The 25,789-nt window shown below is 39.8% G+C and overlaps 1 protein-coding gene across 2 annotated transcripts; it reads right to left on the bottom strand.

The window, feature by feature from the left end:
- Window positions 1–1,587: 1,587 nt before the first annotated feature.
- Window positions 1,588–25,573, bottom strand: LOC5506349 (histone-lysine N-trimethyltransferase SMYD5). Of its 2 annotated transcripts, none has more exons than XM_001627012.3 (11): window positions 25,217–25,573; window positions 24,938–25,059; window positions 24,526–24,595; window positions 24,195–24,299; window positions 11,918–11,980; window positions 11,684–11,754; window positions 11,015–11,124; window positions 10,473–10,529; window positions 10,176–10,270; window positions 9,569–9,639; window positions 1,588–1,794 (listed from the first exon to the last, which is right to left on the bottom strand). In XM_001627012.3, the coding sequence occupies exons 1-11, from the start codon at window positions 25,544–25,546 to the stop codon at window positions 1,692–1,694; spliced, it is 1,197 nt and encodes a 398-aa protein (XP_001627062.2). In that variant the 5' UTR covers window positions 25,547–25,573; the 3' UTR covers window positions 1,588–1,691. The 2 variants fall into 2 exon arrangements, with proteins under 2 accessions (XP_001627062.2, XP_032230621.1); XM_032374730.2 differs by having other exon boundaries at window positions 11,015–11,091.
- Window positions 25,574–25,789: the final 216 nt, after the last annotated feature.

The following is a 25,789-nucleotide window of genomic DNA, read 5'->3' as shown; positions in this document are numbered from 1 at the left end:
GGGGCTTGTTATTAGGGCCAGGTGTGTAGCTAGGGGCTTGTTATTAGGGCCAGGTGTGTAGCTAGGGGCTTGTTATTAGGGCCAGGTGTGTAGCTAGGGGCTTGTGTTCAGGGCCAGGTGTGTAGCTAGGGGCTTGTTATTAGGGCCAGGTGTATAGCTAGGGGCTTGTTATTAGGGCCAGGTGTATAGCTAGGGGCTTGTTATTAGGGCCAGGTGTGTAGCTAGGGGCTTGTTATAATGACCAGGTGTGTAGCTAGGGGCTTGTTATAATGACCAGGTGAAAAGCTAGGGGCTTGTTATAATGACCAGGTGTATAGCTAGGGGCTTGTTATTAGGGCCAGGTGTGTAGCTAGGGGCTTGTTACCAGGGCCAGGTGTGTAGCTAGGAGCTTGTGATCAGGGCCAGGTGTGTAGCTAGGGGCTTGTTATAATGACCAGGTGTGTAGCTAGGGGCTTGTTATTAGGGCCAGGTGTGTAGCTAGGGGCTTGTTATTAGGGCCAGGTGTGTAGCTAGGGGCTTGTTACCAGGGCCAGGTGTGTAGCTAGGGGCTTGTTATAATGACCAGGTGTATAGCTAGGGGCTTGTTATAATGACCAGGTGTATAGCTAGGGGCTTGTTATTAGGGCCAGGTGTGTAGCTAGGGGCTTGTTACCAGGGCCAGGTGTGTAGCTAGGAGCTTGTGATCAGGGCCAGGTGTGTAGCTAGGGGCTTGTTATAATGACCAGGTGTGTAGCTAGGGGCTTGTTATTAGGGCCAGGTGTGTAGCTAGGGGCTTGTTATTAGGGCCAGGTGTGTAGCTAGGGGCTTGTTACCAGGGCCAGGTGTGTAGCTAGGGGCTTGTTATAATGACCAGGTGTGTAGCTAGGGGCTTGTTATAATGACCATGTATGACAACTATTTTTGTGCAAGATGGCTGAAAAGAGATCTTTAGTAGGTCCTAATGCACTTTACAGGGCAAAAGAGCTGTTTGACAATGAAAACATTAATTGCTCGATGTTTAGATGTTCCACTCATAGAATTTCTGAGGACTTTTTGTGCATAGGAAAATAGTAGTAAAGAGCCCTTCTTTTTAATTAGTGTCAATCAAATTTAAAATTTTGTTTTATTTTTTGCATGCCAGCATGCATGTCACTGTCCGGTTGCATTATTCTTACTCTAAACATTATTTAATCTCTGCTTTCCGCAGGTATAGAAGGACCCCTTCCAAGAGAAGCAGAAGAGGCCAAACATGATGGCAATGCTACCTTCCAAAAAAAACAAAGGACTTCTCATATTTCTCTGGAAGCAGGGAAAGTGAATAACTCGTGCGATAAGTTTACTTACTCTTTACTCTTAGAGGTATGTCAGTTTTTAGGGTCACAGAGCCCTGTGGTTTCTCCTGCCATGCAAGCCTGCCTGCCTGCCCTCGCCAGCTATGTAGCCACGCGTGCTTGAAACGGTCACCTGAACTCGTGAAAGCACCTTCCTCAAACTCCATTACAGCCATGGATTGGGGATCAGGTGTGCAAGAAGGGGTATGTGGTTTTCAAGAAGGATTCAATTGTGGGGGTTATTTACCAAATAGCAAATATGAATAAGAAACTCACATTGGACCATGGTTCGATTTATTTAATTATCTTTCATTCGTGAGCTTCCATGCTCATGCCCTTTAAACAACTATCCATTTTTATCATCGTCACTAGACATCTGGCTCATTCGTCATCATGTTCATCATCACCGTCACTAGATGACTCATCTGGTTCATTTGCTTGCAGCTCACACTTAGTACAAGTGCAGTCAAATATGTAATTTTCTCTAAAAAGGGCAAACAATTAGGTTAGCTTTACTTCACTCAGAACAGATTTAGAACATCTGCATCAGATTGATATTATATTTTCATACTTGACATACTAATAAACCAACTGCTTAGTTACAATAAAACGAAAATAAATCAAATATTTGTTGATAGCTAATACAAGAAAAAACGTACTCCAAGAAGCAAAAATAATAATAAATTCCAAACGGGAGCTTCTGTCTTTTTGAAAAAGGAAAGCAGTACATAAGGTGCACATGAGCTACAGATTGTCATGAACTTGCTTAAGAGTGACCGTCTCAGACCAAGAAATTTTTTGTTCAGAACAAGAATACCATCTTTTGCCAGGAGAAAGCGCTTGATGACCTTATTATTCTGTGAAAGTTTGTAACAAATCGTATAAATGTTTTTGGCTTGAGAGGGGAAAATGTATTTTTCGAATATAATTAGCGATTTTTCGGTATTTTTCGACTTAAACAGAAAATGTCTAAAAAAAAAAAAATTAAGCCGGGCAGCAAAAATCAAACTTGATTGATAGAAATTATATAATTGTACATATTTGGATTTGGTCGTTGGTAGTTTTAGTATTTTTCTTAATTTTTGACAGATTTTTCAATTATTTCATGTCTTTCGTACTCCGTAAATAAGCCCGGAAAACGAGGCCTTTATCTTCCATGGGACGTGGAATTGCACAATTCTTTTCACTCTAGGTATACAGCACTTATTGTACTTCCAATATATCAAATAAAATTTTGTGGCAATTAAAAACACGAGTTTTGATGAGGCGATAAACACCCCCCACTGAGCGCTCATATTTCAACAATTGCAAGACAATGGCTGTCGTAAGAGCACATACCTTTGCATCGGGGCACCTTTTATCGCCAAAACAAGTTTATATAAATGCGAAACGTGGTCCTGGTAGACTCTAAATAACATCTTACAAGGCATATCTAAGCGTAGAAGTTCAGAAGAGCACTCGATAACGCTAGGTCAACCATTCGATCGACCTCGAATTATACGCAATCGTACGCCACGCTTCCCGTCGAATTTAGTCCTTCATAGAAAGCTGTACTAGAAACATTACAGTTTACCCGCGAAGGAACTAATTTTGGTTCTATTGTTTGTAGCTTGTAAGAGATTTCTTGCCGTTTTTTTTTTTTTACGAATTTGAGGTCGTCTTTGTATCCGGATTTCGCCGCCATGTTTCCCTGCTAGCAGAGGCCTCTTTTCTCTGTACTTCGCTGTGCTGGCGATTGCGAGGAAAAGAGACCTCTGCCATGGGTCGAAACTGTTTTCGTTGCGCATGCGTGAGCGTTTATAAGCGACCGACGTGCCAAAACCCGTACCATCGCGCGAAAGCTGTCAATATGCTAATATGCTTTGCATGGATTTAGTCGTAAACCATGAATCAAACTCCGGTTATTTCTCCTCTTCGAAAAAAGAAAACAACTGTTCAATTTCAATCATCTAAAACGTGAATAAAACGATTGAACAGCAAACGCAGCAAAGACTAGTTTTGTCTTGTTTGTGGGATTAATTTCAAGACTTCTGGGCAGGCGAGTTTCTTCAATGTCGCACAGTTGGACTCGAAGAAAATGTTACAAAACTTTTTGGTAAACTTAAATCAGCTATTTCCAGAAAAATATGCAAAACCTGTAAAAGGAAGATTGAATCGTTAGTCAAAAGAGAGAAAATTCTGAATGAAGATAAGGCATTGAATGGCTTCTTTTATAATTCGTCGCGTGATATTTCTACGGAGGACGCCGTTTCGAATGCGGGCCTATTATTCGTTCGGATATACGTTTCATGCACGCTGGTCATTGTGGGCTCAAATAGTGGCCAGTAATTAATGAACGGAGCATGCGCTCTGGATCTCCCATTCACGATCGTGGACGGCGGTTAGATCAAACGAACTTGCGACCCATGGCAGAGGTATCTTTTCCTCGCGAACTCCAGCCCAGCGAAATACAGAGAAAAAAGGCCTCTGCTAGCAGGGAACCGCCATGTTAACTGTCAACGATATAAACAATGAATGCGTGACAACACCACAGGAAGCCCATGTAAGCACAGTTAGTTAAAAAACACGTTTTTGTCGTGTACATATAACGTTCATATTTCTTTTTCCAGTTCTATCGCTGATATAATAAACTATAAAATACAAAATATTCGTGTCAAGGTATCTGTTTATTGTGAAACAGAGCCATAATAGAATGTTATGTTGATTCCGGCTGTACACTACTAGCTACTACTTGTACAACTTACTAGAGCGGCATAAAAGCTCGAACAGCCAATTTGAGACTGTTAAAAAATATCCACTACACTGTCATGGAACGTAGGGATAGAAGAGAGGGTTGTCATTGTTGCCTCTGGATACAAGCATTGTTAGGGTTGTCATGCACCCTGGGGATATAAACGATAAACGGGTGTTTTTATGCACCCTAAAGGATGCAATCTATTTGTTTTCATGAAACCTTGGGATAAAAGAGAGGGTAGTTATGGACCCTAAGGATATTTATATCAGATATCAAGACTCTACACGTAAATAGTGGTAGAGATTCTAGAAGAAGCACACAAGTTTACACTTTACTTGTAGCACAAGGGCATGTTGCCAAGACCTCACCAGCTCACTGATATGTTCTATGAAAGGAGCTATTCTTCTGGACATCATCAGATCTTCGGAATCCAGCTCAAGGAACACGCACACAATTTTTAGCATTTTAAGATTCATGGAATCCAGTTTTCCATTTGCATAGAGAGAGCACAGGTTGACCGAGTCGAACTCAATGGGGTGTGTCAGCTGACATTCTCGGATTATGGTAGAGCGCATTTCGGAATAACCAGCTTCTTGATTAGCTGCGAAGATGTCATCTTTAGTGAAATATGTACAATTATATAATTTCTATTCATCAAGTTTGATTTTTGCTGCCCGGCTTAATTTTGTTTGTTTTTTACACATTTTCTGTTCAAGTTGAAAAATACCTAAAAATCGCTAAATATATTCGAAAAATACATTTTCCCCTCTCGATCCAAAAATATTTATCCGATTCGTTTCAAACTTTCACAGAATACGAAGGTCATCAAGGGCTATCTCCTGGCAAAAGATGGTATTTTTGTTCTGAACAAAAAATTTCTTGGTCTGGGACGGTCACTCTTAAAACTCGATGTTGTACGGACTTTTCCTCTTGAAAATAAGCAATATCTGAGGTCCGACCATTTTTCCAAAATGTATTTCCGATAAAAAAAAATTCAAATTGCTAAAAAATGCGTTTGAACTTGTAATCAGCTGTCTTATTACCAATTATTGATGCACATTCGATATACTTAATGTTATAAAAATAAAAATGTTTACAGCTTTTTCGGTTCTTTCGCGATAGATACAAATTCAAGGTGAGACCACCTTTTCAATTTTCTCGCGCTGTTTACGACCCGAGCGTTGCCTTCAAGTGTTGCGTTTTAGCTTTGACTTGCATCGTTGCGTTTTAGCGTTGCTTTTTGGCGTTGCGTTTCGCATCGTTGCCTTTTAGCGTTGCGTTTTGATTTCTGTGCTCGCGCTTTTTTTCTATTCTGTTTCCCACGATGGCAAAAACTGGAAAAGAACGCTTGCTTTAATCGCGACGGTGAAAGGCTGAAAACGAAAACTCAAATGTAAGCAATATTACAACAAAATAAGAGAAGAAATTAGCACGCATTATATCATAACGTAACGTTGCTATACTCTAGCTACGAGTCGAAAAGCCCAAACTGTCGTGATCTCGTACCAGAACAATGAATACAATACACCAAAAACTGGAAATCGACTCTGCCCTAAAGAAGTCTTATTAAAGACGAAAATTTGGCAGAGTCGATTTCCAGTTTTTGGTGTATTTTATTCTAGCTACGAGTCAATACACCAAAAACTGCTAGCCGACCAAATTTCCGTCTTGAATAAGACTTCTTCAGGGCCTCTATCTACGAGTCAATGCACCAAAAACTGCTTGTCGACCAAATTTCCGTCTTGAATAAGACTTCTTCAGGGCCTCTATCTACGAGTCAATGCACCAAAAACTGCTAGTCGACCAAATTTCCGTCTTGAATAAGACTTCTTCAGGGCCTCTATCTACGAGTCAATGCACCAAAAACTGCTAGTCGACCAAATTTCCGTCTTGAATAAGACTTCTTCAGGGCTCTATCTACGAGTCAATGCACCAAAAACTGCTAGTCGACCAAATTTCCGTCTTGAATAAGACTTCTTCAGGGCCTCTATCTACGAGTCAATGCACCAAAAACTGCTAGTCGACCAAATTTCCGTCTTGAATAAGACTTCTTCAGGGCCTCTATCTACGCGTCAATGCACCAAAAACTGCTAGTCGACCAAATTTCCGTCTTGAATAAGACTTCTTCAGGGCCTCTATCTACGCGTCAATGCACCAAAAACTGCTAGTCGACCAAATTTCCGTCTTGAATAAGACTTTTTCAGGGCTCTATCTACGAGTCAATGCACCAAAAACTGCTAGTCGACCAAATTTCCGTCTTGAATAAGACTTCTTCAGGGCCTCTATCTACGCGTCAATGCACCAAAAACTGCTAATCGACCAAATTTCCGTCTTGAATAAGACTTCTTCAGGGCTCTATCTACGCGTCAATGCACCACCAAAAGGTTCGGACTGCTGCCAGTGGGGTGTTAAGAAGAGAAGCAATCTTCCTTTTATGGATATGGTGGCTACTATTAGAGGGCAAAGTTATTTTTTCCGCGTTTTTAATAGGATTGATTTTTGTAACCTCCTACGCGTCGCTCTTAGGGACCGCGCTTCCCTCGGCCCCACTAGCGCATGCTCCACAAAGCGGCAAAACGAATTAGCCATTGTCTTTACATGGCCAATCATGCTCGAGCGATTGTTTGCGAACAACCAATCAAAACCCATGTTAGCAGGTATCCCAATGTTTACTGGGATCTCTTTATTTGTACTGTACAATATTTTTTTCCTGCGAACAGCCGAGGTCAAATTTCCGGGATTTGGAAAGTGAACGATGGCGCTCGTGGGGCCTAGGATCGACTATGGCGCAAAGGTTCTTGCGCAACTTTGGCCATATCGCGAGCAGAAAAAAACAGTTGCATTTTATGACTGGGCTCCTCCTCGCCATGTATTCGTCTAATTAATTATATATTTAATGTACTTATTGTAAATATGTGGCAAATAAAAAAAAACTTGAAACTTGGGCTACCACAGGTATCCCTGTAATTACCTAGGTCACCACTTATGTTTCGTCAAAAAAATAAATATTGGTCAAATACAATCTTGGACGAAACTGTTGAGACACTTCCCAAATTTGGATGAAAAAAGTCGATAGGTGTACATAATTCAATTCATATCTCCCCTTCTCATCCCCCCCCCCCCCCCCCCGTAAATAATCATGCTTACTCTCCTAGCATCCCGTCATACACAACACTGCTTTGTGGGGGGAAGGGGGAGGGAGATTAACGTCTTTAGTTAAGCACGTGTGAAAATTGGATTTTTGCGCGCGAAAATCTGCGCGCGCTATAAAAGGGACTTGCCTAAGGCAAGCTGTCATTCTTCATTCGACTTCACTGAGTGCAGAGCTCCGTAGGGAAGCGCTAGAAAGCTATAATTGGCTATCGTAAGGTTTTACTTTTTGCTATGTTTTTTTGGCAGTTTCAGACGTCTATACTCAATGAAGACCAATTGTGAATGACGACTTGCGCGAGAGCTTGCGAAAAAGGGGGCGGAGATGATGCACTTTGTCAAAGCATATTATCAACCGCCGCGCGTCTTGATGGCGCGCAGATGATCTTAGCCATGAAGTCGGTAAGAGCAAGATGGAATTGTTCCGAGGAAAAAAACTAGGCTGATTATCGCCGATTGACTTTTTAGTAAATTAATAACTACAGATAGTTCGGCCCCCATCGGCATGACCCAGTATGTTCAGCCCCCATCAGCACGATTCAGTATGTTCAGCCCCCATCAGCATGATTCAGTATGTTCAGCCCCCATCAGCACGATTCAGTATGTTCAGCCCCCATCAGCATGATTCAGTATGTTCAGCCCCCATCAGCATGATTCAGTATGTTCAGCCCCCATCAGCATGATTCAGTATGTTCAGCCCCCATCAGCATGATTCAGTATGTTCAGCCCCCATCAGCGCGATTCAGTATGTTCAGCCCCAATCAGCACGATTCAGTATGTTCAGCCCCCATCGGCACGATTCAGTATGTTCAGCCCCCATTGGCATAATTCAGTATGTTCAGCTCCATCGGCACGATTCAGTATGTTCAGCCCCCATCAGCATGATTTAGTATGTTAAGCCCCCATCGGCATAATTCAGTATGTTCAGCCCCCATCGGCATGATTCAGTATGTTCAACCCCCATCGGCATGATTCAGTATGTTCAGCCCCCATCAGCACGATTCAGTATGTTCAGCCCCCATCAGCACGATTCAGTATGTTCAGCCCCCATCAGCATGATTCAGTATGTTCAGCCCCCATCGGCATGATTCAGTATGTTCAGCCCCCATCGGCATGATTCAGTATGTTTAGCCCCCATCGGCATGTTTCAGTATGTTCAACCCCCATCGGCACGATTCAGTATGTTCAGCCCCCATCAGCATGATTCAGTATGTTCAGCCCCCATCAGCATGATTCAGTATGTTCAGCCCCCATCAGCATGATTCAGTATGTTCAGCCCCCATCGGCATGATTCAGTATGTTCAGCCCCCATCAGCATGATTCAGTATGTTCAGCCCCCATCAGCATGATTCAGTATGTTCAGCCCCCATCAGCATGATTCAGTTTGCTCAGCCCCCATCGGCACGATTCAGTATGTTCAGCCCCCATCAGCACGATTCAGTATGTTCAGCCCCCATCAGCATGATTCAGTATGTTCAGCCCCCATCAGCATGATTCAGTTTGCTCAGCCCCCATCGGCATGATTCAGTATGTTCAGCCCCCATCGGCATGACCCAGTATGTTCAGCCCCCATCAGCACGATTCAGTATGTTCAGCCCCCATCAGCACGATTCAGTATGTTCAGCCCCCATCAGCACGATTCAGTATGTTCAGCCCCCATCAGCACGATTCAGTATGTTCAGCCCCCATCAGCATGATTCAGTATGTTCAGCCCCCATCAGCATGATTCAGTTTGCTCAGCCCCCATCGGCATGATTCAGTATGTTCAGCCCCCATCAGCATGATTCAGTATGTTCAGCCCCCATCAGCACGATTCAGTATGTTCAGCCCCCATCGGCATGATTCAGTATGTTCAGCCCCCATCAGCACGATTCAGTATGTTCAGCCCCCATCAGCATGATTCAGTATGTTCAGCCCCCATCGGCACGATTCAGTATGTTCAGCCCCCATCGGCACGATTCAGTATGTTCAGCCCCCATCAGCATGATTCAGTATGTTCAGCCCCCATCGGCACGATTCAGTATGTTCAGCCCCCATCAGCATGATTCAGTATGTTCAGCCCCCATCGGCATGATTCAGTATGTTCAGCCCCCATCAGCATGATTCAGTATGTTCAGCCCCCATCAGCACGATTCAGTATGTTAAGCCCCCATCGGCATGATTCAGTATGTTCAATCCCCATCAGCACGATTCAGTATGTTCAGCCCCCATCAGCACGATTCAGTATGTTCAACCCCCATCAGCACGATTCAGTATGTTCAGCCCCCATCAGCACGATTCAGTATGTTCAGCCCCCATCGGCATGATTCAGTATGTTCAACCCCCATCTGCATGACTCAGTATATTCAGCTCCCATCGGCATGATTCAGCCTACCTAAGATACTTCAGCCTGCTATGACGACTTCTTTCTCTTTGGCATTCTTCAAGATAACTGATACAAATTTCCTGAAAGAAACAAAAGACAAACACAAAATATTTTACACTATTCAAAAGAGGTACAGAACTCTAAACAGAAGAGGGGCGGCACTTTAACACAAGAGGGGTGGTGACATTACACTCAAAACATAATGGTTGTAATTCTCTTAACACAAAAAGGTGTAACACTCTTAACACAAGATGCACACCTCTAGAATTCAAGAGGTGGAACACTTCAACACAAGAGGTGTGGTGTCATTTAAAACAGAAAAGTTGTAATACTCCTAACACAAGAGCTGTCACACCATAAACACAAGAGGTGTAATACTCAATACACAAGACTGCTTATTTCTGTGAGCCTTCAAGGCGGTCCCTGGATTACATTGTCCTCCATTCAAAAGAATTTGGAATAACGAAGAGGAACCAATTAGTAGCAAGGTTTAAGTAACAAAAATTGATCAATAAAAATGTTGCTGATAGAGTTCTGGGTTACCCATTCATCCCATATCAGGATAGGGAAAAATAATCCTTACTGGGCGCAAGAGCGGAGTTACCATTCTATATACCTCTCCGTTTTTAATAGGATGCAGAGCTTTTAACACAAGAGTTGAGTTATTTTTTGGAAAGGTCACTTCTGCATTTGGTGCACAACTATGATTACCTGAAAAAATAAACAAGAACATAAAATAACTACCAACATTGAAAATGTCTTGCCGTGAGGCATGTACTTATACATAAATAAGAACTAACCAAAAGCACCTTGTGTTGCTAAAACTAGATTCTCGATGAAAAATAAATTAACTTGTGCCTGGTTATAAAAAAGGCACAATTCTTTTGGTTACACAATTTGTGCCATTACTTACAACTACTTTGAAGAGCGTAGAGGCCTGCCCCCTCACAGTTCAGAAACTGCCCTGATACTAGAACAAAAACAATTGATTTGACATTAGAGAACTGGAGCGACTGCATGGAGACATAAGTCTCTTGGGTAAACAGCAAAACCATGGTAGCAACAGCTAAAGTGAGTGTCACGATAGCCCAATGGCACTTGCTCCTAACGACCTTGACTATAGGTCCTGTTTTCTTTCATGTTAAATCTTCATTATTGTGATATATTGTGATTAATTTTTGTTCATATCAAACTTATCTCCATGTTAGAGTGTATTCTGTATTGTTTGTCTGACAAATCCAGTAACTAAACTGTACACTACCATATAATACTTCTTTACAAGCCTCTTCCATAACTACCACTACCAAATAATACCTCAGTCCAAGCCTTATCCATTAACTATACACTACCATATACTGTAATACTTATGTCCAAGCCTCATCCATTGACTGTACACTACCTTATAATACATACCTCTCTGCAATGACCTTTTAACTATAGAATACCATATAATACCTCTCTCCATTTCTTCATAAAGCTGATTAAGGAAAATGTCTATTGCTTGTCTTTCATCATCACTCAGTGCAGGGTAACTGTCAATATTGTGCACATACAAACTAAGTGAGCTGCGAACAAATAACTTCAGTTATTATAACATGACAAAGTAAACATCCTGATTATAACAAAGTATGAGACTGCAGTATGTTATAATGTACAGTACAGTAAAGTACAAGTGAGAAAGTATATGTTATGGCTCCATGTGCACTTTTCTAATAATAAGAAAACATTTACATGTACAGTATAAAAAGGTGTAAAAAATATATCATTGGGAAGGGTTTTGTTTCATATTCAAAACAAAGCAGTATACCAATTTCACACGAGTTCATCAAGAATTATTTTCATGTAAAATAAATCAAAACAATACTGATACACCAATACTGTATTGCCACTATTTCCACCATCATTATAAACATAATCAGCATTTTTACTATATATTGAAACATGCTTGAAATTTTCAATGGATTTTCACTGGGAGATTACAGTAAATGTATAGGAAGTTTCAATTTTTTGGCTGGGAGATGAAGGCTAAATACCGGGAGAATCCAGCGAAAACCAGGAGAGTTGGCAGGTATGTTGAAAGCTATTGGTAGACATAGCCATGCAATAAATAATTAAAAATCCCACCTTGTTCCTATTCCCTGTCCATTTGTCCCGACTAGTGCAAATAGTGATGAGAATCCTTCTGGTGTAAACCACTGTAAATGGCCAAAGGAAAAAAAAACATAACACATTACATATTTATGAATACATTTTAAAGATGAAAAAGTACATAAGATTCCCTTTTTTTCATGCGATTGCCATCTTATCACTCATCCTAACCTTAAATACATCACACATCAATATAACTTGAAAGCGTACCTGCTCAAGTCTATCATCATACATGGCTTCAGACAGAAGAATTCTTATCATATCAAGCTGCTCCTAAAAAATCAACAACTACATTCTTAAAAATCGTGAAAACTGCACATGGTGATGATGTTGGAGAAAAAAGAAAGTAAGTCTTCAGTTATCTTGCATGTAGTAAGCCTAGCATTATCTTACATGGTGTAGTAAACCTGGCATTATCTTACATGGTGTAGTAAGCCTAGCATTATCTTACATGGTGAAGTAAGCCTAGCATTATCTTACATGGTGTAGTAAGCCTAGCATTATCTTACATGGTGTAGTACAGTAAGCCTAGCATTATCTTACATGGTGAAGTAAGCCTAGCATTATCTTACATGGTGTAGTAAGCCTAGCACTATCTTACATCGTGTAGTACAGTAAGCCTAGCATTATCTTACATGGTGAAGTAAGCCTAGCATTATCTTACATGGTGAAGTAAGCCTAGAATTATCTTACATGGTGTAGTAAGCCTAGCATTATCTTACATGGTGAAGTAAGCCTAGAATTATCTAACATGGTGTAGTAAGCCTAGCATTATCTTACATGGTGTGGTAAGCCTAGCATTATCTTACATGGTGTAGTAAGCCTAGCATTATCTTACACGGTGAAGTAAGCCTAGCATTATCTTACATGGTGTAGTAAGCCTAGCATTATCTTACATGGTGTAGTACAGTAAGCCTAGCATTATCTTACATGGTGAAGTAAGCCTAGCATTATCTTACATGGTGTAGTAAGCCTAGCATTATCTTACATCGTGTAGTACAGTAAGCCTAGCATTATCTTACATGGTGAAGTAAGCCTAGCATTATCTTACATGGTGAAGTAAGCCTAGAATTATCTTACATGGTGTAGTAAGCCTAGCATTATCTTACATGGTGAAGTAAGCCTAGAATTATCTTACATGGTGTAGTAAGCCTAGCATTATCTTACATGGTGTGGTAAGCCTGGCATTATCTTACATGGTGTAGTAAGCCTAGCATTATCTTACATGGTAAAGTAAGCCTGGAATTATCTTACATGGTGTAGTAAACTAGGTATTTTCTTACATGGTGTAGTAAGCCTAGCATTATCTTACACGGTGTAGTAAGCCTAGCATTATCTTACATGGTGAAGTAAGCCTAGCATTATCTTACATGGTGTAGTAAGCCTAGCATTATCTTACATGGTGAATAAGCCTAGCATTATCTTACATGGTGTAGTAAGCCTAGCATTATCTTACATGGTGTGGTAAGCCTAGCATTATCTTACATGGTGTAGTAAGCCTAGCATTATCTTACACGGTGAAGTAAGCCTAGCATTATCTTACATGGTGTAGTAAGCCTAGCATTATCTTACATGGTGTAGTACAGTAAGCCTAGCATTATCTTACATGGCGTGGTAAGCCTAGCATTATCTTACATGGTGTAGTAAGCCTAGCATTATCTTACACGGTGAAGTAAGCCTAGAATTATCTTACATGGTGAAGTAAGCCTAGCATTATCTTACATGGTGAAGTAAGCCTAGAATTATCTTACATGGTGTAGTAAGCCTAGCATTATCTTACATGGTGTAGTAAGCCTAGCATTATCTTACATGGTGTAGTAAGCCTAGCATTATCTTACATGGTGTAGTAAGCCTAGCATTATCTTACATGATGAAGTAAGCCTAGCATTATCTTACATGGTGTAGTAAGCCTAGCATTATCTTACATGATGAAGTAAGCCTAGCATTATCTTACATGGTGCAGTAAGCCTAGCATTATCTTACATGGTGTAGTAAGCCTAGTATTATCTTACACGGTGCAGTAAGCCTAGCATTATCTTACATGAGGTAGTACAGTAAGCCTAGCAATCTTACATGGTGAAGTAAGCCTAGCATTATCTTACATGGTGTAGTAAGCCTAGCATTATCTTACATGGTGAATAAGCCTAGCATTATCTTACATGGTGTAGTAAGCCTAGCATTATCTTACATGGTGAAGTAAGCCTAGCATTATCTTACATGGTGTAGTAAGCCTAGCATTATCTTACACGGTGTAGTAAGTCTAGCATTATCTTACATGGTGTAGTAAGCCTAGCATTATCTTACATGGTGTAGTAAGCCTAGCATTATCTTACATGGTGTAGTAAGCCTAGCATTATCTTACATGGTGAAGTAAGCCTATCATTATCTTACATGGTGTAGTACAGTAAGCCTAGCATTATCTTACATGGTGAAGTAAGCCTAGCATTATCTTACATGGTGTAGTAAGCCTAGCATTATCTTACATCGTGTAGTACAGTAAGCCTAGCATTATCTTACATGGTGAAGTAAGCCTAGCATTATCTTACATGGTGAAGTAAGCCTAGAATTATCTTACATGGTGTAGTAAGCCTAGCATTATCTTACATGGTGAAGTAAGCCTAGAATTATCTTACATGGTGTAGTAAGCCTAGCATTATCTTACATGGTGTGGTAAGCCTAGCATTATCTTACATGGTGTAGTAAGCCTAGCATTATCTTACACGGTGAAGTAAGCCTAGCATTATCTTACATGGTGTAGTAAGCCTAGCATTATCTTACATGGTGTAGTACAGTAAGCCTAGCATTATCTTACATGGTGAAGTAAGCCTAGCATTATCTTACATGGTGTAGTAAGCCTAGCATTATCTTACATGGTGAAGTAAGCCTAGAATTATCTTACATGGTGTAGTAAGCCTAGCATTATCTTACATGGTGTGGTAAGCCTAGCATTATCTTACATGGTGTAGTAAGCCTAGCATTATCTTACACGGTGAAGTAAGCCTAGCATTATCTTACATGGTGTAGTAAGCCTAGCACTATCTTACATGGTGTAGTACAGTAAGCCTAGCATTATCTTACATGGTGTGGTAAGCCTAGCATTATCTTACATGGTGTAGTAAGCCTAGCATTATCTTACACGGTGAAGTAAGCCTAGAATTATCTTACATGGTGAAGTAAGCCTAGCATTATCTTACATGGTGAAGTAAGCCTAGAATTATCTTACATGGTGTAGTAAACTAGGCATTTTCTTAGATAGTGTAGTAAGTCAAGCATTATCTTACATAGTGAAGTAAGCCTAGCATTATCTTACATGGTGTAGTAAGCCTAGCATTATCTTACATGGTGTAGTAAGCCTAGCATTATCTTACATGGTGTAGTAAGCCTAGCATTATCTTACATGGTGAAGTAAGCCTAGCATTATCTTACATGGTGTAGTAAGCCTAGTATTATCTTACATGGTGCAGTAAGCCTAGCATTATCTTACATGAGGTAGTACAGTAAGCCTAGCAATCTTACATGGTGAAGTAAGCCTAGCATTATCTTACATGGTGTAGTAAGCCTAGAATCATCTTACATGGTGTAGTAAACCTAGCATTATCTTACATGGTGTAGTAAGCCTAGCATTATCTTACATGGTGTAGTAAGCCTAGCATTATCTTACATGGTGAAGTAAGCCTAGCATTATCTTACATGGTGTAGTAAGCCTAGCATTATCTTACATGGTGTAGTAAGCCTAGCATTATCTTACATGGTAAAGTAAGCCTGGAATTATCTTACATGGTGTAGTAAACTAGGCATTTTCTTACATGGTGTAGTAAGCCTAGCATTATCTTACACGGTGTAGTAAGCCTAGCATTATCTTACATGGTGAAGTAAGCCTAGCATTATCTTACATGGTGTAGTAAGCCTAGCATTATCTTACATGGTGAATAAGCCTAGCATTATCTTACATGGTGTAGTAAGCCTAGCATTATCTTACATGGTGTAGTAAGCCTAGCATTATCTTACACGGTGTAGTAAGCCTAGCATTATCTTACACGGTGTAGTAAGCCTAGCATTATCTTACATGGTGTAGTAAGCCTAGCATTATCTTACACGGTGTAGTAAGCCTAGCATTATCTTACATGGTGTAGTAAGCCTAGCATTATCTTACATGGTGTAGTAAGCCTAGCATTATCTTACATGGTGAAGTAAGCCTAGCATTATCTTACATGGTGTAGTAAGCCTAGCATTATCTTACATGGTGAATAACCTAGCATTATCTTACATGGTGTAGTAAGCCTAGCACTATCTTACATGGTGTAGTAAGCCTAGCATTATCTTACATGGTGAAGTAAGCCTAGCATTATCTTACATGGTGTAGTACGCCTAGCATTATCTTACATGGTGTAGTAAGCCTAGCATTATCTTACATGGTAAAGTAAGCCTGGAATTATCTTACATGGTGTAGTAAACTAGGTATTTTCTTACATGGTGTAGTAAGCCTAGCATTATCTTACACGGTGTAGTAAGCCTAGCATTATCTTACATGGTGTAGTAAGCCTAGCATTATCTTACACGGTGTAAGCCTAGCATTATCTTACATGGTGTAGTAAGCCTAGCATTATCTTACACGGTGTAGTAAGACTAGCATTATCTTACACGGTGTAGTAAGCCTAGCATTATCTTACACGGTGTAGTAAGCCTAGCACTATCTTACATGGTGTAGTAAGCCTAGCATTATCTTACATGGTGAAGTAAGCCTAGCATTATCTTACATGGTGAATAAGCCTAGCATTATCTTACACGATGTAGTAAGCCTAGTTTATCTTACACGGTGTAGTAAGCCTAGCATTATCTTACATGGTGTAGTAAGCCTAGCATTATCTTACATGGTGTAGTAAGCCTAGCATTATCTTACATGCTGAAGTAAGCCTAGCATTATCTTGCATGGTGAATAAGCCTAGCATTATCTTACAGTGTGTAGTAAGCCTAGCATTATCTTACATGGTGTAGTAAGCCTAGCATTATCTTACATGGTGTAGTAAGCCTAGCATTATCTTACATGGTGTAGTAAGCCTAGCATTATCTTACATGGTGAATAAGCCTAGCATTATCTTACATGGTGAAGTAAGCCTAGCATTATCTTACATGGTGAAGTAAGCCTAGCATTATCTTACATGGTGTAGTAAGCATAGCATTATCTTACATGGTAAATAAGCCTAGCATTATCTTACATGGTGTAGTAAGCCTAGCATTATCTTACACGGTGTAGTAAGTCTAGCATTATCTTACATGGTGTAGTAAGCCTAGCATTATCTCACATGGTGTAGTAAGCCTAGCACTATCTTACATGGTGTAGTAAGCCTAGCATTATCTTACATGGTGAAGTAAGCCTAGCATTATCTTACACGGTGAATAAGCCTAGCATTATCTTACATGGTGTAGTAAGCCTAGCATTATCTTACATGGTGTAGTAAGCCTAGCATTATCTTACATGGTGTAGTAAGCCTAGCATTATCTTACATGGTGTAGTAAGCCTAGCATTATCTTACATGGTGTAGTAAGCCTAGCATTATCTTACACGGTGTAGTAAGCCTAGCATTATCTTACATGGTGTAGTAAGCCTAGCATTATCTTACATGGTAAAGTAAGCCTGGAATTATCTTACATGGTGAAGTAAGCCTAGCATTATCTTACATGGTGTAGTAAGCCTAGCATTATCTTACACGGTGAATAAGCCTAGCATGATCTTACATGGTGTAGTAAGCCTAGCATTATCTTACATGGTGAAGTAAGCCTAGCATTATCTTACATGGTGTAGTAAGCCTAGCATTATCTTACATGGTGAATAACCTAGCATCATCTTACATGGTGTAGTAAGCCTAGCACTATCTTACATGGTGTAGTAAGCCTAGCATTATCTTACACGGTGTAGTAAGCCTAGCATTATCTTACACGGTGTAGTAAGACTAGCATTATCTTACATGGTGTAGTAAGCCTAGCACTATCTTACATGGTGTAGTAAGCCTAGCATTATCTTACATGGTGTAGTAAGCCTAGCATTATCTTACATGGTGTAGTAAGCCTAGCATTATCTTACACGGTGTAGTAAGTCTAGCATTATCTTACATGGTGTAGTAAGCCTAGCATTATCTCACATGGTGTAGTAAGCCTAGCACTATCTTACATGGTGTAGTAAGCCTAGCATTATCTTACATGGTGAAGTAAGCCTAGCATTATCTTACACGGTGAATAAGCCTAGCATTATCTTACATGGTGTAGTAAGCCTAGCATTATCTTACATGGTGTAGTAAGCCTAGCATTATCTTACATGGTGTAGTAAGCCTAGCATTATCTTACATGGTGTAGTAAGCCTAGCATTATCTTACACGGTGTAGTAAGCCTAGCATTATCTTACACGGTGTAGTAAGCCTAGCATTATCTTACATGGTGTAGTAAGCCTAGCATTATCTTACATGGTAAAGTAAGCCTGGAATTATCTTACATGGTGAAGTAAGCCTAGCATTATCTTACATGGTGTAGTAAGCCTAGCATTATCTTACACGGTGAATAAGCCTAGCATGATCTTACATGGTGTAGTAAGCCTAGCATTATCTTACATGGTGAAGTAAGCCTAGCATTATCTTACATGGTGTAGTAAGCCTAGCATTATCTTACATGGTGAATAACCTAGCATCATCTTACATGGTGTAGTAAGCCTAGCACTATCTTACATGGTGTAGTAAGCCTAGCATTATCTTACACGGTGTAGTAAGCCTAGCATTATCTTACACGGTGTAGTAAGACTAGCATTATCTTACATGGTGTAGTAAGCCTAGCACTATCTTACATGGTGTAGTAAGCCTAGCATTATCTTACATGGTGTAGTAAGCCTAGCATTATCTTACATGGTGTAGTAAGCATAGCATTATCTTACACGGTGAATAAGCCTAGCATTATCTTACATGGTGTAGTAAGCCTAGCATTATCTTACATGGTGTAGTAAGCCTAGCATTATCTTACATGGTGTAGTAAGCCTAGCATTATCTTACATGGTGAATAAGCCTAGCATTATCTTACATGGTGAAGTAAGCCTAGCATTATCTTACATGGTGAAGTAAGCCTAGCATTATCTTACATGGTGTAGTAAGCATAGCATTATCTTACATGGTAAATAAGCCTAGCATTATCTTACACGGTGTAGTAAGCCTAGCATTATCTTACATGGTGTAGTAAGCCTAGCACTATCTTACATGGTGTAGTAAGCCTAGCATTATCTTACACGGTGTAGTAAGCCTAGCATTATCTTACACGGTGTAGTAAGACTAGCATTATCTTACATGGTGTAGTAAGCCTAGCACTATCTTACATGGTGTAGTAAGCCTAGCATTATCTTACATGGTGTAGTAAGCCTAGCATTATCTTACATGGTGTAGTAAGCATAGCATTATCTTACACGGTGAATAAGCCTAGCATTATCTTACATGGTGTAGTAAGCCTAGCATTATCTTACATGGTGTAGTAAGCCTAGCATTATCTTACATGGTGTAGTAAGCCTAGCATTATCTTACATGGTGAATAAGCCTAGCATTATCTTACATGGTGAAGTAAGCCTAGCATTATCTTACATGGTGAAGTAAGCCTAGCATTATCTTACCTGGTGTAGTAAGCATAGCATTATCTTACATGGTAAATAAGCCTAGCATTATCTTACACGGTGTAGTAAGCCTAGCATTATCTTACATGGTGTAGTAAGCCTAGCATTATCTTACATGGTTTAGTAAGCCTAGCATTATCTTACACGGTGTAGTAAGCCTAGCATTATCTTACATGGTGTAGTAAGCCTAGCATTATCTTACACGGTGTAGTAAGACTAGCATTATCTTACATGGTGTAGTAAGCCTAGCATTATCTTACACGGTGTAGTAAGCCTAGCACTATCTTACATGGTGTAGTAAGCCTAGCATTATCTTACATGGTGAATAACCTAGCATCATCTTACATGGTGTAGTAAGCCTAGCACTATCTTACATGGTGTAGTAAGCCTAGCATTATCTTACACGGTGTAGTAAGCCTAGCATTATCTTACACGGTGTAGTAAGACTAGCATTATCTTACATGGTGTAGTAAGCCTAGCACTATCTTACATGGTGTAGTAAGCCTAGCATTATCTTACATGGTGTAGTAAGCCTAGCATTATCTTACATGGTGTAGTAAGCATAGCATTATCTTACACGGTGAATAAGCCTAGCATTATCTTACATGGTGTAGTAAGCCTAGCATTATCTTACATGGTGTAGTAAGCCTAGCATTATCTTACATGGTGTAGTAAGCCTAGCATTATCTTACATGGTGAATAAGCCTAGCATTATCTTACATGGTGAAGTAAGCCTAGCATTATCTTACATGGTGAAGTAAGCCTAGCATTATCTTAAATGGTGTAGTAAGCATAGCATTATCTTACATGGTAAATAAGCCTAGCATTATCTTACACGGTGTAGTAAGCCTAGCATTATCTTACATGGTGTAGTAAGCCTAGCATTATCTTACATGGTTTAGTAAGCCTAGCATTATCTTACACGGTGTAGTAAGCCTAGCATTATCTTACATGGTGTAGTAAGCCTAGCATTACCTTACATGGTGAAGTAAGCCTAGCATTATCTTACATGGTGTAGTAAGCATAGCATTATCTTACATGGTAAATAAGCCTAGCATTATCTTACACGGTGTAGTAAGCCTAGCATTATCTTACATGGTGTAGTAAGCCTAGCACTATCTTACATGGTGTAGTAAGCCTAGCATTATCTTACACGGTGTAGTAAGCCTAGCATTATCTTACACGGTGTAGTAAGAGTAGCATTATCTTACATGGTGTAGTAAGCCTAGCACTATCTTACATGGTGTAGTAAGCCTAGCATTATCTTACATGGTGTAGTAAGCCTAGCATTATCTTACATGGTGTAGTAAGCATAGCATTATCTTACACGGTGAATAAGCCTAGCATTATCTTACATGGTGTAGTAAGCCTAGCATTATCTTACATGGTGTAGTAAGCCTAGCATTATCTTACATGGTGTAGTAAGCCTAGCATTATCTTACATGGTGAATAAGCCTAGCATTATCTTACATGGTGAAGTAAGCCTAGCATTATCTTACATGGTGAAGTAAGCCTAGCATTATCTTACATGGTGTAGTAAGCATAGCATTATCTTACATGGTAAATAAGCCTAGCATTATCTTACACGGTGTAGTAAGCCTAGCATTATCTTACATGGTGTAGTAAGCCTAGCATTATCTTACATGGTTTAGTAAGCCTAGCATTATCTTACACGGTGTAGTAAGCCTAGCATTATCTTACATGGTGTAGTAAGCCTAGCATTATCTTACACGGTGTAGTAAGACTAGCATTATCTTACATGGTGTAGTAAGCCTAGCATTATCTTACACGGTGAATAAGCCTAGCATTCTCTTACATGGTGTAGTAAGCCTAGCATTATCTTACATGGTGAATAAGCCTAGCATTATCTTACATGGTGTAGTAAGCCTAGCATTATCTTACACAGTGTAGTAAGCCTAGCATTATCTTACACGGTGTAGTAAGACTAGCATTATCTTACATGGTGTAGTAAGCCTAGCATTATCTTACATGGTGTAGTAAGCCTAGCACTATCTTACATGGTGAAGTAAGCCTAGCATTATCTTACACGGTGAATAAGCCTAGCATTATCTTACATGGTGTAGTAAGCCTAGCATTATCTTACATGGTGTAGTAAGCCTAGCATTATCTTACATGGTGAAGTAAGCCTAGCATTATCTTACATGGTGAATAAGCCTAGCATTATCTTACATGGTTAAGTAAGCCTAGCATTATCTTACATGGTGAAGTAAGCCTAGCATTATCTTACATGGTGTAGTAAGCATAGCATTATCTTACATGGTAAATAAGCCTAGCATTATCTTACACGGTGTAGTAAGCCTAGCATTATCTTACACGGTGTAGTAAGACCAGCATTATCTTACATGGTGTAGTAAGCCTAGCATTATCTTACATGGTGTAGTAAGCCTAGCATTATCTTACATGGTAAAGTAAGCCTAGCATTATCTTGCATGGTGAATAAGCCTAGCATTATCTTACATGGTGTAGTAAGCCTAGCATTATCTTACATGGTGTAGTAAGCCTAGCATTATCTTACATGGTGTAGTAAGCCTAGCATTATCGTACATGGTGTAGTAAGCCTAGCATTATCTTACATGGTGTAGTAAGCCTAGCATTATCTTACATGGTGTAGTAAGCCTAGCATTATCTTACATGGTGAAGTAAGCCTAGCATTATCTTACATGGTGAAGTAAGCCTAGCATTATCTTACATGGTGTAGTGAGCATAGCATTATCTTACATGGTAAATAAGCCTAGCATTATCTTACATGGTGTAGTAAGCCTAGCATTATCTTACACGGTGTAGTAAGTCTAGCATTATCTTACATGGTGTAGTAAGCCTAGCATTATCTTACATGGTGTAGTAAGCCTAGCATTATCTTACACGGTGTAGTAAGCCTAGCATTATCTTACATGGTGTAGTAAGCCTAGCATTATCTTACACGGTGTAGTAAGACTAGCATTATCTTACACGGTGTAGTAAGCCTAGCATTATCTTACACGGTGTAGTAAGCCTAGCACTATCTTACATGGTGTAGTAAGCCTAGCATTATCTTACATGGTGAATAAGCCTAGCATTATCTTACACGGTGTAGTAAGCCTAGCATTATCTTACACGATGTAGTAAGCCTAGTTTATCTTACACGGTGTAGTAAGCCTAGCATTATCTTACATGGTGTAGTAAGCCTAGCATTATCTTACATGGTGTAGTAAGCCTAGCATTATCTTACATGGTGAAGTAAGCCTAGCATTATCTTGCATGGTGAATAAGCCTAGCATTATCTTACATGGTGTAGTAAGCCTAGCATTATCTTACATGGTGTAGTAAGCCTAGCATTATCTTACATGGTGTAGTAAGCCTAGAATTATCTTACATGGTGTAGTAAGCCTAGCATTATATTACATGGTGTAGTAAGCCTAGCATTATCTTACACGGTGTAGTAAGCCTAGCATTATCTTACATGGTGTAGTAAGCCTAGCATTATCTTACACGGTGTAGTAAGACTAGCATTATCTTACACGGTGTAGTAAGCCTAGCATTATCTTACACGGTGTAGTAAGCCTAGCACTATCTTACATGGTGTAGTAAGCCTAGCATTATCTTACATGGTGAATAAGCCTAGCATTATCTTACATGGTGTAGTAAGCCTAGCATTATCTTACATGGTGTAGTAAGCCTAGCATTATCTTACACGATGTAGTAAGCCTAGTTTATCTTACTTGGTGTAGTAAGCCTAGCATTATCTTACATGGTGTAGTAAGCCTAGCATTATCTTACATGGTGTAGTAAGCCTAGCATTATCTTACATGGTGAAGTAAGCCTAGCATTATCTTGCATGGTGAATAAGCCTAGCATTATCTTACATGGTGTAGTAAGCCTAGCATTATCTTACATGGTGTAGTAAGCCTAGCATTATCTTACATGGTGTAGTAAGCCTAGAATTATCTTACATGGTGTAGTAAGCCTAGCATTATCTGGCATGGTGTAGTAAGCCTAGCATTATCTTACATGGTGTAGTAAGCCTAGCATTATCTTACATGGTGAAGTAAGCCTAGCATTATCTTACATGGTGAAGTAAGCCTAGCATTATCTTACATGGTGAAGTAAGCCTAGCATTATCTTACATGGTAAAGTAAGCCTGGAATTATCTTACATGGTGAAGTAAGCCTAGCATTATCTTACATGGTGTAGTAAGCCTAGCATTATCTTACATGGTGTAGTAAGCCTAGCATTATCTTACATGGTGTAGTAAGCCTAGCATTTCTTACATGGTGTAGTAAGCCTAGCATTACCTTACATGGTGTAGTAAGCCTAGCATTATCTTACATGGTGAAGTAAGCCTAGCATTATCTTACATGGTGAAGTAAGCCTAGCATTATCTTACATGGTGTAGTAAGCCTAGCATTATCTTACATGGTAAAGTAAGCCTGGAATTATCTTACATGGTGTAGTAAACGAGGCATTTTCTTACATGGTGTAGTAAGCCTAGCATTATCTTACATGGTGTAGTAAGCCTAGAATTATCTTAAAAGGTGTAGTAAGCCTAGCATTATCTTACATGGTGTAGTAAGCCTAGCATTATCTTACATGGTGTAGTAAGCCTAGCATTATCTTACATGGTGACGTAAGCCTAGCATTATCTTACATGGTGAAGTAAGCCTAGCATTATCTTACATGGTGTAGTAAGCCTAGCATTATCTTACATGGTAAAGTAAGCCTGGAATTATCTTACATGGTGTAGTAAACTAGGCATTTTCTTACATGGTGTAGTAAGCCTAACATTATCTTACACGGTGTAGTAAGCCTAGCATTATCTTACATGGTGTAGTAAGCCTTGCACTATCTTACCTGGAAATGTAGGCCTAAAAGCTTGTGTGCAATTTGCTGCTCTTTATTGACAACGTTCGAACAAAAATGACTGAATGACCCTTTTTTAACATCACTGTTAGTTGCCTTGAGAACAGAATCAAAGTATAGAATCAGAAGCTAAAAAATTAATTCACTACGGCCCTGCACAAACATCGTACTTTCCATGAGCCGTATTCAATGCAAATGCCTGCAAATAAAGACAAAACAATGCATCTGGCTTATTTGCATTAATTTGCATTGAATACGGCTCATGGAAAGTATGGTGTTTAAACTAGGCCTAAGTAGAAAAGTGAAAGAAAAAATACAGTACCTGAAGAATGGTAGCCATTATTCTAGCAATAAGCATTATATTTGCTGTTTCAGGTGGATAATGTATGTTTCTGTAAAGAAGTATAAAAGAAGATAAAAAATACTTTGATAGTATTGTTACAGTATGTTCTAGCTGCTTGGTCATCTGGGAGTTTGGAAGGCACTGAGCTATTTCCTCCTAAGGGAATTTATCAGAAATCAACAAGCTTTGTTTATATAATGTTAATTTTGTTTCTATATAAAACATAGGTTTCACAGTTCCCAGCATAGAGAGGTAGGCTTTTACACCTGGAAAAATCCGAAACTAGCCCTGCCTCTGAACCCAGGACCCAGGAGCAAACCCTGGTTCCTTATTATTGGTAATCCTGACTTTGCTCCTTCGTTTATGCAGACTACATATATAGCAAACATACTTCCATGTTTCTTGCAGCTTGACTAATGGGTGGTTAGGATCTGGAGTGGAGGTGCCAAGGCAAAGTATGCGGTGGTACTGATCAAGAGCTTTGATACGGCAATTCTCACTGCAGTAAGCTACCTATACATGTTAAAAAGGCTTTTTCTATAGGCATATTTTATAGCACAGGATATTTATGATAGGGTAGTGATAACATTTCTTTTTAGGGCAGCAAAAACAGGGGGAGTTTGCTCAAATGAAATTTGAAATAAAATGGTAGAAAGTAAGATCGTCTTACGTTACATTGAGGGCAATAACTGATTGGTTCGCCAGCTTTTGTAACTGCACAACACTCTGCACTGTAGGGAAGTTCTAGTGTTGGGTTGCTGCTAAGCCGCCTCGCCATATCTTGAGCAGTCTCCAAGGACCGCATGCAATGATCACAAGCGGTGTACGAATACGCAGCATTCCACAAAAACTGACTACAGACAAGCGGGTCTTCTTCAAATATGGTGTCACCCTCCTTAAAATCTCTCGATGCGAATAATGCACGCCCTCTTTCGCTGTCTGTTTCCTTTACGATGAACCCTGATTGAGTCACGTCCATAGTCTGATTGAAGACCGCCATCTTGTTTGAGTAACTTACTTTGTATGGATTGCCTGTGGTAACCGGAGCACGCGCAACGATAGCACATTGGGCCTGGGCCAGCCAGGCCAACCTCGTATCCAGGGCCTTCTGGGTAATTTTCAAAAATTACGCCCCGAGATTTGGTTTACTAGTACTAAGTAATAATACCGATAAATTACGGGGCCTAAAGCAAAAACGACAACTCGCCCCGAGATTGATTTACTAGTACTAAGTAATTATAAT

This window comes from Nematostella vectensis, chromosome 6, assembly GCF_932526225.1.
Source record: "Nematostella vectensis chromosome 6, jaNemVect1.1, whole genome shotgun sequence".
Lineage (NCBI taxonomy): Eukaryota > Metazoa > Cnidaria > Anthozoa > Actiniaria > Edwardsiidae > Nematostella > Nematostella vectensis.
The sequence above is the reverse complement of the archived record's forward strand: the minus strand, read 5'-3'. Positions and strand labels throughout refer to the sequence as shown.